General features: G+C 41.9%; 1 protein-coding gene across 9 annotated transcripts in view; it reads left to right on the top strand.

Moving 5' to 3' along the window:
- SYTL2 (synaptotagmin like 2) overlaps positions 1-17,125 on the top strand; it is a 56,331-nt gene that overhangs the window by 18,995 nt on the left and 20,211 nt on the right. For all 9 annotated transcript variants that reach the window (XM_082777536.1, XM_082777544.1, XM_082777542.1 and 6 more), the window contains exons 3-6: positions 6,674-6,822; positions 10,153-10,288; positions 15,988-16,060; positions 16,643-16,742. In XM_082777536.1, coding sequence (XP_082633662.1) covers positions 6,674-6,822; positions 10,153-10,288; positions 15,988-16,060; positions 16,643-16,742 — 458 coding nt within the window. The remainder of the gene's footprint in view (positions 1-6,673; positions 6,823-10,152; positions 10,289-15,987; positions 16,061-16,642; positions 16,743-17,125) is intronic.

Here is a 17,125-nt window from a genome sequence, read left to right on the forward strand (position 1 = left end):
ACAAGGAGATTTTTTTATTATGTGAGTAATTCCAGTGTTAGTGATAAAAAAAAAAACAAAAAACAAAAAACCAACACCTCCATGTATTGATCTATTGTAAGATACTAATGGATAGGTTGCTTGAACTCTTTCTCTGAAAATACAGAGAGACAGAATTGTCAAACAGAATTTGCTCTCACATACTTCTCAGACATAGTACAGAAAAAATGGAAGATAATAATAGTTATTAATTGAAGTTCATGCTATTTTTCTAATTTGTACTCAAATCATATACCTGGATCTATTGGTTCTACTAGGGACTTCCAATTAATTTTAACAGCCTTACTTAGTAATCATGATTCTGAGACCTTTTGCTGTTATTAAAGCTCTCAAGCAGCACCCACAGTTGTTGCTTTCTTGAGTATGTAAGTACCTGAATAAAGTGACGTGAGCAAGTTCCTGTTGGAGCTGCAAAATGCATCTGTCTGGGGAAAGAGTACAGGCTCCTCTCTTCTGGAATTATTTTGCCTTGTGGGCATTTTTTAGCACAAAATGTGACTTTTAGTATCAGATATTACCAAATGAGTGCCAAACCGAAACTTTTGTCTTTAGGTAGATTGGTCTTGATGCTGTATCTGGTCTGAAATCCTAAAATGTAATCCAGTCTAAAACATGACATCAATTCAAATAATGCAGGCTCATTTACAGTTGCTGTGTAAGTCCTGTCATCTGTCATTTGGCCAGGGTTGGTTTTTAGGCTTTATATGTCTGTTTTTAACTGGTAACATTAGGAATGTTGTGTTTGGGCAGATCCTGTGTGAGAATGCAGGTACTTATAGCAACCTTGCCTCCTCAGATTCAGGTCGTCTTGTACTGCTGTCCCAGGCTGGCTCTTGTCACAGATATCTTGTCACAGGACAGCTGCTCCTTTCTTGAGAAGGGTTCAAGGTTTGTTTTCCCTGGCAGGTTTATTTGGGTTGTGTATGAAGAGGGAGGCGAGGCCACTGGGAGCTTCGATGCAAATCCTTGAAAGCAAACAGGCCAACCAAACAGTAGAAGGCTGTAAGAGAAATGAGGCAGGTGGAAGCTAACAGAAACCATGAGGGCTGCCAGACCTTAAACACCTGCCCTCTGCTCTGCAACCTCAACAGATGAGGTATCTGTTACAGATGAGATATCCTGCTACAGATTTCCCGAATGGAATGAAGTCAGGCTTGTATAAAGTAAGGAATGCCCAAGAAAACTGTCTTTGTTTGTCTGCTTGGGCAGTATCTACATGATTTATCACGTAATACTAGTATAATGAAGCTTATTTTGAGCTTAACAGTGCTAGTAATAGTAGGAGAATAAATGTGTTGACTATGTGGTAGGAAAGCATACAAGAATAAAGGACTTGGTTTTCAGTGCATAATGTATATATAGTTTAAATGAAATACAGGGACAAGATGTTAGTTTGGTGTCCCAGGTGTTAGCACATTTTTAGGAGGGAAATGCTGCGTAGCAGGGTTAATCTGGTCTGTAAGTTTCACAAAAAGGTGTTTAGCATAGAAGCTGGGATCACTGTTTCAGTTCCAAAAAACTTATTTCAGTGAGTCACTCCAGAGTTGCCAGCTTTCGCTCCTTTCTCTTCAAAACCAGGCTTATCTCACAAATGTATAGTTCAGCCATTCCGATGTTCCACGTCTGAATTTCTTTTCCTCTCCTACTTCAGAATAAATGCCAGTTTGTCTCTTTAGCCATAAGGATCTGTTCTGACTACAGCCAATTTACTCCTCCAAGGATCCCACAGCAAGAAGGTGGCTGAGATTTTCATCAGGGTGTCAACAGTAGACTTCTGCCTATCCAGAAGTCTGGCTGCATTAAAACAGAAGAACGTGCACAACCACGAACAGAACTAGGCTGCCTTCTCCTCATGCCCCTGCCTACTTCAAATTACCCAGAACATTGCTACCCAGGGAAACCCCAAAAGCAAGATTTGAGGAGGTGTTGCTGATGAGGTATCATCACAGGGATGGGGAAAGGTGACCTAACCTCACTGGTTTCCTGTGTTTTCTTACTGCAGCCTTCAACCAGTTTAAAATTACATTGCATTATTTATACCAATCAAATAAGGATTGATTTTTTTTTGAAAATTATACACATGTAGCTGCTATGCAAAAAGAAAAATCCCTATTCCTCACTCAGGCTTGGCCGTTATAAAAGTTCTGGGTGTAGTTCTCTACCAAATGCCAGAGTTCTCTATCTCTGTGCCTTATTGAGATATGGGCAGTGGCATGTTTGTGCAGATTGTGGTGTGTACAGTTACTCCTTTCGACTTGTAAGCCTTTTATGGCTGTTTAGCCTTCTCATAGAAGAAGGAAAAAAAATAATCACCAGGCCTGACAGGGTGTCTTGTCTAATATTCTTTTACTCCTGTCGCTGCATGAGTGGTCCTGCAAAAAGCATAAAAATGGCTTGTTTGGATCAGCTTCCAAACACATAATCTAAATCCCTTTTCTTTTTGTTGGTTTATGATTGCAGCAAATAGAAAGTGAGGATAAATTCCTGAAAAGTCTCTCTCCTTCCTTCTTCTCTACTCATTTGGTATTTCGTTTGTAAGAGGAAGGCTTTTGAAGTGGATTTATAGACAAGTTGGTGGTGTCAGGCTTTAAAAAACGTTTGTTTTGCCACTGGGCACTGGGGTGCTTTTATCACAAGTTCAGAATAGGAGTGTGTGAGACACTAGTAATAAATAATATAACTAAATACTAATTAAATCTATTAGCAACCAAATCTGTTGCTTGGAGCCAAACACAGACCCTGATTTCTTCTGAGTTGTCACCTCTCGCAAATTCTCTGGTGGTTTGTAACCACCAAGTAAGAGGGAAAAGGGGAAAGAGCGAAGAGATGCTGAGGAGGTCTAGCTGAGCAGTATTAGATATGGTACGTAGATATCAGGTATGTATTGTTGGATATTGTTCTTTTAAAAAAAAAAAAAACAAAAAAAACCCAACAAAACAAACAACAATAATGGCAAAAAGACAAACAAACAACCCCCCCGAGGTCATTATCGCTTTGCTTTACCAGGCAGTGAGCTCTCACACCAGCCTACAAAGCACAAGATAAATGGTGTGGATTTGCTGATAGCAGGGTTGACGTGGGCTGATTGTATCGGAGCAGATTTCCTGCCTTGCAGTGGTGGTACCATGTGGTTTAGCCTGCTATCAGATGTTCCAGAGATGGGGAGAGACAACCCATTTTATACACGATGGGTAGGCTTTGCCTGCAGAGTGCCTGACAGTTGCTTTGCATGTAAAATCAAAGTAATTCTGCACACACTTCATGCCCAGGTGGGAAGAGGAGTTTGTTGTCTTGCCATCAAAAATGTTTTACCAAGACCCAGTGGGAAAAGCCTGCTAAGTAATGGGTAAACTCAAGTCTTGTTTTAAAAGAGGGTTTTAGAGTGAATTCTTTTTGTCTTGCATATCTTCACTCTTGAGTCTACTCTCTGTAGTAGAGACAGGAGCTAGCTTTATAGTATCTTCAGGCTGTTTCACTTTGAAAACTGCAGCACAGGGTACCTGGCACATTGAGAGACCACCGAGGGGCTCCACAACAAATGCATACGTTATGTGAAGTCATTACTGCGTTTTTTCCTAACTGCAAACTCGGCAGATGGAGCCTGCAATCTGAATCCTAAACTGGGTTCCAGCTAGTTCTTTCCTCACCAGGAGGAAAACGAGGTAACGCCACGTTGGTCAGCCTTTCTCTTGACAGAGGAGCTGGCGCAGGATCAACCTTTGGCTTCTAGTTCCGTGGCTTCCAGTTACATAGCTGTGGAAAACCGTGGTTGCAGTCTGGCTTCTGCACAATTCCTTTAAAGGTAAACCACAACCTAAATCCTTTGCGCAGCAGTGAAACAGGCACACACAGTACGATCAGTTTTTTTTAACTGCTGAGGCTTGCTCACAGCAGAGCTTGAGAACGCAAATTGTGTTGTAAAAATTGTCACTTGTAACCTCAGCATTTGTTTTCGAGTCTATGATGTGTTGGTGAACGTAGACTTCCCAAAGCTCTTTTTTTTTTTTTTTCTTGACAAGAGCTAAAACTAATTGCATTTCTCTTATTGGAAATCTGCCTCTTTATTTGTGACTGTAAATGGCTGGGCATAGCTAGTATTTGTTGCTTTAATTCCTCAGAAGGTGGGACTGAGAGGCAATATGCTTTTCTTGATGAGAGGAGGGGTAAGACAGTCTAACCAAGGTCAAAAGTGCTCAGACTATGCAGGTGAGAAGGCAGAAGAAATAAATTCCTAAGTCTGTTGTGGTCAGCTTCCATCACGTCTTAAAAATGCAAGCTCTGCCAGCCAGACACATAACTTGTACAGAAAGTGCAGGGTAAATTGAGGCCACGCTTGCCCCTGTGCTAGCACAGTTACCTCCCAAGGTCCGGGAGGCTGGCTGAGCTGGTGGAGTTAAGGCACGCTGACTTCTGTGGGCAGCAAGCAGGGGTGGGAGCACAGCATCCTCCATTCCCTGACAGCTGAAATGGTGCAAACCCTGCTTCTGTAGGGATCTGCTGGGCTCGTAAAGGCCTCCTGCCACACCCTGGTTCCAGTGGTTGCACGCAGAGGTGAAAAGTGAGCAATGCCCAGGCTAGAAGGGCTGAATCAAGCAGAGGGAGGCCGTTGAATGCTTCTCCTGTGACTCAGACCCTTCCCACTCGAGAACCTCCCTTGGAACGTGTTCTCATCCAGCCCCGCAGCGCCAGCTGGGGTCAGAGCTCTGCTGGCCTGCGGGCTGTGCAAATAGCTGAAAAGCCAGGCCCTAGCCTAAAGGAGCATCTGTTCTGAGAAGGTGAATAACACACTTGGGAAAGAAGGTGAAAGGGGGAAGTGATCATTTGTGTACAAGTTCTTCCATTCCTCCTGATGTTTGTGAACCCAGACAGGCTGAGCAGCGAGGAGTTGCCTCACAGCTGAGCAACGTCTGCCTGAGGACAGGGGGAAGCTACAGCTGGGCTCCTTTTCCAATGTGGAAGACCTGCAGTGGATGAGAAATGCATGTTCTGGCTTGGATGAAGCACAGTTATAGGCAAGAGGGAGGGCCAAGTTTTACATTGCCCAGTAATGCTGAATCCTGGCACTAAAAAAGCCAACGGTGGCCTTGGCTGCTGGCAACCTCAGTGGGATGTAGGTGATTCAAGGCAGAGAAGCTGCTCTTACATCTGCTGAGGAGGGACTGACTGTTGACAGCTGCTTTCCAAGAGAAGTTCAAGTATTCAAATCCTGCTATAGCTGGATTTTCTTGCCCTAGTAGGCTGAAGGAGGGGGTGAGCAGCTGGTGAGAAGGGCCTCTTCGTGTCAGGGTTGGGACTGGCTCAGTGCCCTTTTTCTGTAAGGAATCCCTGTCTGTGCTTGGCAGTCTGGTCTGTGACATCCAGTAAAAGGCCTGTGATTGTAGCTGGGTGAGTGGACAGGAAGTTTCTTGACCTAAACACACCAGCACTACAAAGCTGGCAGTGACCTTGGCCATCAGACCTGCAAAGGATAACACCATCCCATAGCAACGTGGCACGTGTTTAGTCTTAATGTTTCTGAGAACTTGCAGAATTGTTTTCTCTTCGGCTTTGTTTTTAGCTTATTTCCTGAAGCGTCACGCATGGAGAAAGCGTGTGAATCCCGATTTTATTTTTATTATTTGATTTTTTTTTTCCTCTCTTGAGAAAGTACCCTCTAAATCTGCATAGCAACTTTCCTGGTCTGTGGGTTGGTCTCCAGGCCACATATAAGACAAATGACTCACGTGTTATGTGCCTAACAAGGAAAGGAAACGATCTCTGAAACTGCAAATCCGTTAAAAGTATGACCTGAAAAAGCAGGGTGACCCTGCTGCCTTCCTCTGTAACTTCTTGCATTCACATAAAACTTATCAAAAACTGGAACCGTCTGTCCAGTACGCTTCTGGAGGGTGTGTGTAGAGGTGGTAGTATCACATGAACAGCTTGAAAAAGCATCTGAGCCTCAAAACAGCCCTGAACTCGCCTTTGGCACAGATTTCCTGTGCTGTCCTGATAGCTTATCTCAGCCTTAACCTTGGGACAACGGGCCTTCGGAGGCAAGAAGTCACAATCTGCAGTTACTGGAGGCTTATCCAGGGCTGGCTCAGCTTGTAAGTTGATCAGAGCAAAACATCTTCTCGAAGAGCTCCTTTAACGGATGCTCTGAGGGTAGCGGGGCTGAGGCTTTTCCCTCCCCAGCTCATTGTCATCTCTCATAATCATAACTCGTAATCAAACAAGGGAAGTAACTGGTTAGAAGAGGGAAATAGCATGCTGAGACAGCTTGAAAACAATCAAACAAGCAAAAGCAACAACAAACAATCTAAATCCATAAACAAAAAAAAAAAACACACCTAAGCACTTCCAGAGCACTGCACTGGAACAGATCCATCCAGGCTTCGATTATTTCATCTCCTTGTCATCTCCTGATTTCTGCAAGAGGTGTTTTGAGTCTTAAAAAGCAGAAAGACAAAGCAGCAGAAAATATTTTATTACTTAGTACTTTTTGCCACTTCCTTCCCCCACCTGTTATTCAGTACTGGTGAGGAACCTGTATACATGTATCTACATCATATTTCGTATTTCCCTTCTGTTCATACAGATACATAGTCTGTGCATGTCTCTGTCATTTTTCAATCTTTTTTTTTCCCTCCAGGCATTTACCAGAGAAAATCAAAGACGATGTTCAGCTAAAGAACATGAGCGGACAGTGGTTTTATGAAGCCAAGTCAAAGAGGCACAGAGATAAGATCCATGGAGCAGATATTATCCGAGCTTCCATGCGAAGGAAGCCTGCCGCTGTTGGTAAGCATCTGGCTTATGTTTGGTTGTGGAAAGGCTGGCGTGGAGATGAATCTCTTAGTTAACTATCTTCTGACACTGTTGTATGTGAAATACAAGAAGAGTGTGTAAATGTTATGAACAGAAAATGATTCAAATGGGGGTTTTTGTATGTAATTTTACAGTGGTAGTTTTCCACTCAAGCAATGCTATGTACAAAGAGGGAATTCAGTGTGATCACAGAATGGTTGAGGTCGGAAGGCACCTCTGGGTCCACCTGGTCCAACCTCTGCTCAAGCAGGGACACCCGGAGCAGGCTGCCCAATTCTGTGTCCAGGTGGCTTTTGAAGATCCTCTCTCCAAAGAGGAGACCCCACAGCCCCTCTGGGCAACCTGTGCCTGTGCTCCATCACCCACCCAGCACAGAAGTGCTTCCTGATGTTTAGACAGAACCTCCTGTGCTCCAGTTTGTGCCCACTGCCTATTGTCCTGGCACTGTGCACCACTGAGAAGAGCCTGGCTCTGTCTTTATACCTTTCCTTCAGGTATTTACAGACGTCAATAAGGTTCCCCTAAGCCATCTCTTCTCCAGGCTAGAAAGCCCCAGCTCTTCCAGTCTTTCCTGATAAAAAAAGATGTTCCAGTCCCTTAGTCATCTTGCTGGCACGTTGTTGGACTCTCCAGTAGGAAGCAGGATGTGATGACTGCTATCAGGAGGGACAGGCTTGTGTTTATGCATAGGACTAAAAGCCTTCTGCAGTCCTGGATTGCATTCTTGAGGCCCTGTGAGTTACCCTAGAACAGGTGAAGAATCAGACTGAGGGTGTTCCCACTTCAGTGTGGATTTTCCAGATTTTGGATGGTTTGTTTGAGACCTCAGAGATTTAATTTTGTACTTTTAAACCTTAAAAAAAAAGAAATCAATCAAATTTGGGGATATAATGTATGTAACATCAAAAGTAAATGCAGTATAGTGTTTCAGGAGAAACAAAACAAAGAGAACATAAGAGCTGCCCCACTGGACTAAGCCAAAAGCTTTTAACACCCGCATCCTTTCTCTGAGTGCCTGGCAGCATGTGTAGCCTCCAAGACCAGCCTGCAGCCACTTGCACCAAAGAAATTTTGAATCAAAGGAGGTATTTGTAGATTTTTTTTTTCTTATTAACTTGTCTAAGAAGTTCTTTAAAGTTGTGCCTCTTTAACACTCACCATGTCCTGTCTCAAGGCCTTCTGGAATGAAGGTTTCCCACATAAGCCGTAAACATTTACTGTTCCAGGTTTTGAGCTGATTGCCATTAATGTTATGCCTGGGAAAGAAAGCGAGTGGTCAACCTGTGTTCATAGAAGCATAGGTAAAATAGTATATGGGATTTTATAGTTGTCTTATAAATCTCTTCAGCACCTGGCTTTTTTTTAGCCTGAAGAGTACTCATCTCTTTTGTTGTTCTTTGTACAGGAAGCAATTTTATTTCTGAGGCCCATGTCCCCTCTTGCCCTCCTGTTGTTCTACCAAATCCTTTTGACTAAAAGGATTTTACGTACATACGTTCATTCAGATTGTACTGAAATGTGTAATTTTAAGCTCTATTAAGGGATTTGTGTGTGCTAATGAGGCAAGTATGATGCTTCTCAGTAATGGTGGAGGATTACAGTTTACTACTTTTTATAGTGTGTTTTTTTAACTAAAACTTAGCCAGATTAGACAAAAGAAAATAATTCTATGTTACACCTTCTCAATACCTATATTCCTGGAGATAAGTTTGGATAGCAGCAGTTTAGTCAGCTGTGATTACTGTCTGGCAGATTTGGGACTTTACCTTAACAAGGAAAGGCCTGAAACAGAAGGCACAAATTCACAGGAGGTCAGTGCAGAGTTTTCTGTGGTTTTGCCTAGTGTGGCCTTCCTGAAAGTTACAAAAATCAGCTGTAAAACTCCAGCTACAGTTTACAGTAACTCTTACATATAGCTTAAAGGAAAGCACTCAAAGATGTATCGTGAAGGAAAGTTAACTACTCCCAATCTTATTACTTGAACAAAGGCACAGTGTTACATTCAGAGCTATGTGCAATGCTTGGCTTCACTGACTCATTACATACCAAGATATTTTTGCTTGTAGATATGGATGATGAAAAATAAGAATGGAAATCTTGCTTATTTTTTCATACTGCAAAATAATAAATTCCTTCATAAAGGATTAGCTACCTGCTTACATGAAAATTATGACCAATTTCCAGTTTACTGCTGTAGAAAAGGAATAGTTGACTTGATTTACTGAACCTCAACTTTATTTTCAATTTCCTGTGGCTTAGTTGGTTTTTGTTTCTTCAGCTTACAGAGGTTGAATTTTTAATGTTTATCTAGCTGCAAGAAGTACGGGGTCGGTCTTTACCAGGGTTGTTGTAGGAAACTTAAAATTGTAGAATGGTTTGGGTTGGAAGGGACCTTAAAGCCCACCGATTTCCACCCCCCTGCTGTGGGCAGGGACACCTCCCACCAGCCCAGGTTGCCCAAAGCCCCATCCAGCCTGGCCTTGAACACCTCCAGGGATGGGGCATCCACAGCTTCTCTGGGCAGCCTGTGCCAGTGCCTCACTTGGTGCTCTGAGGGAAGAATTCCTTCCTTACATCTAATCTAAACCTACCCTCTTGTAGTTTAAACCATTCCGCCTTGTCCTATCACTGCAACTCCTGACAAAGAGTCCCTGCCCAGCTTTCCTGTAGGTCCCTTTAGGACACTGTGAGGTCTCCCTGGAGCCTTCTCTTCTCCAGGCTGAACATCTCCCTCTCCCTCAGCCTGTCTTCACAGGAGAGGTGCTCCAGCCCTCTGATCATCCTCGTGGCCTTCCTCTGGACTTGCTCTAACAGGTCCCTGTACTTCTTGTGCGGCCGGCCCCAGGGCTGAATGCAGGACTCCCAGTGGGGTGGTCTCAGCAGAGAATCACCTCTCTTAACCTGTTTTTGGTGTGGTCCAGGATGCAGTTGGCTTTCTGAGTGCATGTTGCTAGCTCATGACAAGCTTTTTGTCCACTAACCCCTTCAAGTCCTTCTCCTCATGGCTGCTTTTAATCCAGTCTCCACCCAGCCTGTATTCGTGCTTGGTACCTTGCGCTTGGCCTTTTTGAACTTCATGAGGCTGGCATCTCCTCCCCCATAGTGCCAACTGCACTATGTGGAATTTATAGTAGTATTAAAATATATATCCTTGAGAAGGCACCAGATCTAATTCTGTACATAATTCAAGTGTAGTGGACTTCTGAGAGAGATGTAAGACCCAGTGTAACTACTTCTCTTTGCTTGTTGTGAAATCCTGTATGAACACGTGGGAAATAACAATCTTCTTCTTTCATGTTGTAGCTGAAGTGAGTCAGAGCAAATCAAACAAAGCAAAGAACAGCTGGGTGAGCAATGTGAATAAAGAAGTCTTTGTGCAACCAGAACTCCATGGCATCGTGGAACATCAGGAAGAAGAAGAACTGAAGTCTAGTTCAAGGTAAGCTGTCTGTTCAATCCCAGAATGTGTACATCAGGACTGGTGAAATGCCTGAGCTGTAAGTTCCTCCCAAAACATTGTCCTTCCCTCTTATTTCAGAGATCAACTATTTCCTTAGAGCTTCCAAGGAATCAATATGTATGGAAGGCTGACAAATTGTACTTGTCCACTGTTAGATGGTCTGTATCTGAATGCAGCTCTCTGTAGGTTACTTCTGCAAGGAGAAAGCTGCCAGTGCTGTGTGGAATGGTCCCACGCATGTTCCTCATGTCACAATTTTGTCTTGCTCCAGAAGTGAGACCAGGATTTTCAGGTTAGACTAGCAGCAGGCTGTGATCAGTCCTCTACAGTCCCCTTACTAATATGGGGACAGAAACCTCTGCATCTGTTCACCCAGGGAGACCAGACTATTGATTCAGCCTGAATTTTAAACTTGGACCATACAAAGAATCAGATTGAAAAATTGCTTTGGGATGGAATTTTCCATGGTGTATGTTTTAAGACCTCTTACACTTTTGTAAGGAGGCCAAATGTACTTCAGGTGGAAAGAATGAGAACTTTTGGATATTCGATAAATGTGATTCTACCAAGGAATGTCTCTCTGCAAGGTAGTCTTCCATTCAGAGTAAGGCAAGACAGCTTGCGTGTGACTGAATGTCTACAGCTGTTGCAGTAAAGCTGAATGAGTTATTTCGGAGCTAAGGAGGATTTGGTGTTTTATCACTTTAGCTAAAGTCCATAAACATTCCAAACAGCTTCATATTGCTTAGAAATATCCTGAATTGACTTCTAAGAGAAACATTTCCTCTCTAAAATGCCTACATGTTAATTTGCTGTGTGTAAAGCTTTCAGAAAGGCTGCGTTTGAAAACAAATGGTGATTTCCTAGCTAGGGAGTCTCCTAGCACATGGAAATTAATGTCTTTAAACAGCCAGGTTCTCAACCCTATTGAGGAAACAAGAACTAGGGTGTAACAAATACAACTATCGTTTATGCTTCCAGTGAACACGGTGAGGTAAGAGCAAGAGTTCCTTTTAGGATGACTCCTTTTACTTCTAGTTTTACTTCTGTGCCATTGATTGGTTCTGTAAGCTTTCACCTTTTTGTCTGTCTTCTTCATCCTTCTCTGTACGTCCTTTGTTTTTTCTTTGCAGCAAGGCTTGTCTCCTCCTATGCACTTGCACAGTATCTAGTAGCAGTTCCATCTTTCACTTTCGTGGTCTGCAAACTGGGCATACACGTTCATGATGAATGGCACCAAAGGTTGGTGTAAATCTTAACAACTCTGGCTTGCTTTGCTGGTCTTTCTTATCCTTTACATTTCATTATCAGTGAACTCAGAGGGGTATCTGCCCTACCTGTGTCTGAAATTGTCCTGAAATGTCAACTAAATTGCTTTGTCTATAGACTTCCCAAAAAGTGGAGTTGTATGGTAATGATAATTAAGTTTGCATAGCATAAGAAAGAGCTTAGCGTCCCCTTCCAAGTTGACTGACAATGCTGGCGGTGTTAGTTTTTACCCAGTGTAGGTTATTTACAGTGGCTTTTACCTTCACAAGACTATGGAATGATTCCTTTATGAGCAGCAGAAGGCATGCTGCTGTTTAATACATTTTTACAACATTTTGCATGTCACCTTCCACATCAGGGAAAGGAGATGAAACTGTAAAAGAAGTCCAGCTTCATCTTTGCACCATTAAAACTTCACAGATTTTGTGACTGACCAGAGAGTAACAAACTTCATAAACTGCTAGGGCAGCTTCTTCAAAAAAAAAAAAAAAAAAAAAAAGCATAGTGAGGTTTAAGAGCATGTAGACTGTTTAGAATGTGACCAACTTGATTGTGATCTTTAACTTAAGGTGCTTTAGTGACTTATTTCAGGTCACACCCACGTGAATTGTGATAGCTGTTACCCAGGACCCTCTCCTGCCCTCTGCTCCCAGTTGTGCTGGCTGCCAACCTGTGTGCCTTATTTATGTCTGCTCAGGATGTTCCCCCTAAAGCAAGCTCCTGTAGTCCAGGCTTCATGATGCAGTTGGAAACAGACCTGAGGAAGGGATCTGTAACATGTGGGCTGGGCACTTACTTGCCCTCACTTTGCATGCATACTCGATTAGATGTCTCAGATTATTTGCTTGCTCCAGCATTTCACATTTGGTAAGGTAATGCGGCAAGTCTATGTGTAATTCAGTGCTTATGATTTCAGTAGAGGCTTATTTCACTGCAGCTGAGGTTAGTCTATGCAATGGTGCAGCTGGGAAATTGCAGGAGGTGCCATACGTTCCTAAATTATTCCTCCTTTCTGTTCTCTTGATCCTGGACTTTTGAAGAGCCTGGTCTGACCTGGCTGTACCTGCGTCTAATGGCAGCAGTTGATTGAAATTGAGAAGGGAGAACGATTCTAGGAAAGCAGTGACCCTACCTGTTGGGGGAAAGAAGGGGTATTTGATTCAGGCTTTAGGATAGCAGAGTTAATTTCTGTTGACTCTTCCTCTTGCAGCACAATAGTCTCAAAATGTCTGGAAAGAAGGGGATGAAATCAGGCATTACTTTAGATGTTGGTATTGCCTGAAGTGAGTTACCAGCTTCTAGTGTTCAAATGCTACCTGTGGTTCAAGCACTTGAGCCTTTATTATGTTTTTCAAGTGCTACATTAAGGGTATGTTTGTGGGAATTTTATTTTTAGGTTTGTTTTTGCTTTTCTTCCCTCCCTTTCCTTCCCCTTAAAAGAATGGGCTTCAGGCCATCGCTGGCTTTGCAGACTTTGTACAAAGTAAGCAGCTGCTAACCTCAGGACTGGGACCAGAAGATAGGTAATAGGCTTCTTTTGTTCTGGATCCTATTAAAGCAAACAGCTTCTAACTGAATGTTAGCTCAGTTCTAGTAGATCTACATTTGCATGCTTCTGAGGCTCAAATTCAGCCCTGGGGCCAGCTCAGTTGCTATTTTGTCAGGGTGCTGTGATATTAGATGTAATCAGCCCACAATAATATTCTTAAAATTAGCATGGTGAGCTCCAACCCCAGGCCCTAAATGTCAAACTCCTGTAACAAAGCTATAACTACTTGTTTTTTTTTGTGGGCGTTGCATCCCAAGGTGCCTGTCTCGCATACCAGGCCAGTGAAATGTCTTTTGCAGGTGTAACCTTGTACGGAATGAGTTTGGACAGTGTGACTCAGACTGTCAATATTACCTCTGCTCGGTGATAACCATCTGTCTGTATGCTGATTCTTGAAAAAGGGCACTGTTAAAGGGGTTTTCTCTTTCCAATTAAGATTTGTAGGGGCTTTTCTTCCCCAGGGTAGAAAGTACTCACTCCACTATACTGAACAAGTGACAAGTGTGGGTCCTAAAGTTCTGCAAGGTGAAAAATTAAATAAAACCCTTAAGTCTTAAGATCCACATAACTTTTCTGGAATAGCAGGGGTGCTGGGATACCTAGATAAGGCCATTTATGCAGTACTGTTAAATTGCACTGGCTTTACTCCTTCCAGACAGGAACTTCTGCACCAGATTCCTAACCATTTGGAACGAGCTCAGGAAGATTATGTGCCTGAATGTGAGGCCACTTCTGAGCAGACGTGTCAGGCAGTGCACACAAATCTCTAACCCCTTCCTCTGCCTTTGCTCCTGCCTTGACCTCGTTGCCTCTTGGTTCCTGTCCAGTGCTACCAGTGCCTTCACGGGTTTGGGTCTGCACTGTGTTTTTCAGTGCTTTGTTTTGCAGAATTGCAGTGCTGCATTTTTTTTAGCAGGCAGTATTTATTAGCTTGGCTTCATGCACTCTTAGATTAGCCTTGTGAATACACGGGTCTCTTTGGCTTTCTCATCTGTATAGGTTGTGGGTAAATTCCCGTGTTCAGACCCTGTGTCAAGAAACTCAGTTGTAGGGTCTTGTTTTTTTGTTGCCCACTTTTTCCACTTTTCCCCTTCAGGATTTTCAGTATATAACGCCAAAGTAACAACTCTTTGATTCTTCTGTGGTACATCTGAAGTTGCACTGCATTGAAATATCGCAGGATTGTGTCTGTGTTCCATAAGCATTTTGAAAAGTCTCTCTCCACCTGTTTTAAAAAGAAAAAAAAAAAAAGGAACTAATCAGAAGAATGTCTGATAAGTTTCCTACACCCAGAGTACATAAGAGCATTGCCCTTGTTTAAAATAAGGGAAGGGTTGAAGCATTCATGACCTAGACCTTAAAAAAAATAAATAATAAAAATCATGTTTGTGCTGTTGGTCAGTAGATGGTCAAGATGAGACATAAAGTACAGGAGCTCGTAAAAGCAAAAGCACAAACTCAAGTGCTCATAAAAACAAGAACCCAAACTCCAGCCTAATGGAATAAAGACTCTTTAAATATATGTATCTTCATTTCTTTTTAAAGTCATAGAACTAAGGATCAAAACTGTAATGTGAAATGAAGTTTTTGACAACAAATTAAAAGCTTCAGTATTAAGCTCTTTGAGAACTATACTTTTTCTTATTTAGGAGCTGGGATTAGAAAAAAAAAAAAAAAAAAAAAGAATCTTTAGAGCTGGCGTGTGCATGTGAGAGGCTGCTGCAGTTAGCGTTGAAATACAAGAACAATTTATTTTGCTCACCCATGAGTTCAGTGCATCCCTGAAGTTTGTATCGCTATCCACACAAGCGTATTTCTTAGAAGTAGTGTGGAACCAGAAGAGCAAGGAAGAGATGGAGAAGGTTATAGCTCAGATAACTGTTTTTGTATGTTTGTTTCCAATACCTTGTGTTCAGGCAGCCCATTAATTACCTTCCTTGTAATGATGTTTCTCTACAATAGGAGTGATGTCACTTTTCAGACGTGCTTAGCTGTCCGGGTGCCCACCAGCCATTTTTCTTCAGTTTTGAGGTTAACAGTGCTGAAACCTGGAGAAGCTGGGAATGTTGTTCTCTACCCAGCAGGGCAGACTGTTGCCGGTTACGTGATCAGAGAGATCTTTTAGACTCAAAATATAAACAAAATCTGATTGTTTGGGGGGAAAAAAAATCTTTTTGCAAGTAGTCAAGTAATGTTTTTTAATGTAACACAGGAGCTGTTTCTTCTGGCTGTTTTAAGTTCTTCCTTGGGGTATACTTAGTCAGGACGACAATTAATAACTTCATTTATTTGCAAAATCTGTGGTTTGATAACATCTTAATTGAAAGAATAGCTTGTAAGGCCTCCCTCTAAGGGAATCTGCTCTTGTCTGTGGCATGTCAAATCTTTGCTGTAGTGCTCGGGGAGTTCCCCTGATTTTTCTGGCTTGGACACTTTGCAAAGCTCTCTTTTTACCGTACTTAGCAATTTTCTTCACTTTGGTTTCAGTCCTAGAAGTACAAATGTAGGACAAGAATAGTGGTAATACTGGTACTGTTTGGAGAATGGTTATGTTTACTTAAAAAGCTTGCTCAAAAGTATAAAAGATATCAAAAACACTGTTCCTGTCCTGGCAAGTAGAAGTTGCACTGAATTCTTTAACAAGCAAAGAAATTGTTGCAAGGAAATAAATCATCAAGGTCATCCCCTTGATATGGGAAGGAGAAGGTTTGATTCTAAATATGATGAGAACACTGAAGAGAAAGCTAGGTGCCAAGAGGTCATATTTGAGTATGTGCAACTGAATATCTGTTTTGCATTTTTAAAAAGGCTTAAAATAACACCCAGTTTGCTGAAGTTGTTACATGTTGTTTCCTTGCAGTTCTAAAACAGTAACTTCAGGATTAGACAAACCAGAGGAAAGATCTATGAAGACAGCAGTCTCGCCAGTAAAGGTATGATTGGTATTGAACACAGCAGATGTTATCTCTTTATATTTTTGTGTTTCTTTGCTTGAATGATCAAGATAATTAGATATTTGAGGAAGAAAGATAATAAGTTGGAAAAAAAATAGTATTTTTTGTTCTGGAGGGAGATAATGGAAACCAGTAAAAGTTCAGTCCTGATGTGCTGTTATGGCTATAATCATTGGCTTTCTGTGCTTGACATTATTTCCAACTCCTTTAGCCACTGAAAAGAAATGTCTTGCTATCTTCCACTATCTCTAAAGTACAGAAGTAGAGAGAATTTCTTGTAACTTGCAACAATTTGGGATTGTCAAATGTCTTTAAGTGGTGGTTTCTCCCTGATGTTGGTGACTTTAGGAGGAACAGGATTAGGCTGTCACTAGCATTTCTGATATTTCCATGGTTCATGCTGTTTAGGTTTCTTGTCATGTCTCCAGCTTAGGAAGCATGCTTTTAGACTCAGCCAACAGGGTAGTGAGGCAGAGGAAATCACTGCACTATCATGTATTCTGCCAAAACTGTACTGATAAGTAACTTGACTCCAATTATAATGTTCATTCCTTTTTTTAGCAAAGGAGAAATCCATTTAATTCCACTGTATCAGGTGATAACTTGAGCAGTGGAGAATCAGAAAACAGACCAGACATTCTACCTCAGCTATCAAAGAAGGGTAAATATTATGTTTAACATGACTGAATTTCTTGGTGGTGGATATGGAAATTTTTACTTTTGTTGCTTCTCATTGTAGGATAAAACAGATTTTGATAACTATTCTATTTGAGTTCATTTCAAACCTAAGATAAAACATGAATATATTTGAGAAAACAGCTGTTTCACACATGTAAATGGGTTTTGATTCTTTTTTCACCTGCATTTTTGTCAGCATTAAGCACTCTATCTGAAAAGACTGTTTTGTCCTGAATCACTAGTAGAGAACATAAAAACTTCCTTGAGTTGGGCCTTGCTATCTACATGACCTTTCAGTCATTGGTGCTATGAACTCAACAGAAGGGTCAAGCCTAACTGTCTTTAATCTTTTTTTTTCCTCAGTCC

This window comes from Aythya marila, assembly GCF_965140915.1.
Source record: "Aythya marila genome assembly, chromosome: 1".
NCBI classification, from domain to species: domain Eukaryota; kingdom Metazoa; phylum Chordata; class Aves; order Anseriformes; family Anatidae; genus Aythya; species Aythya marila.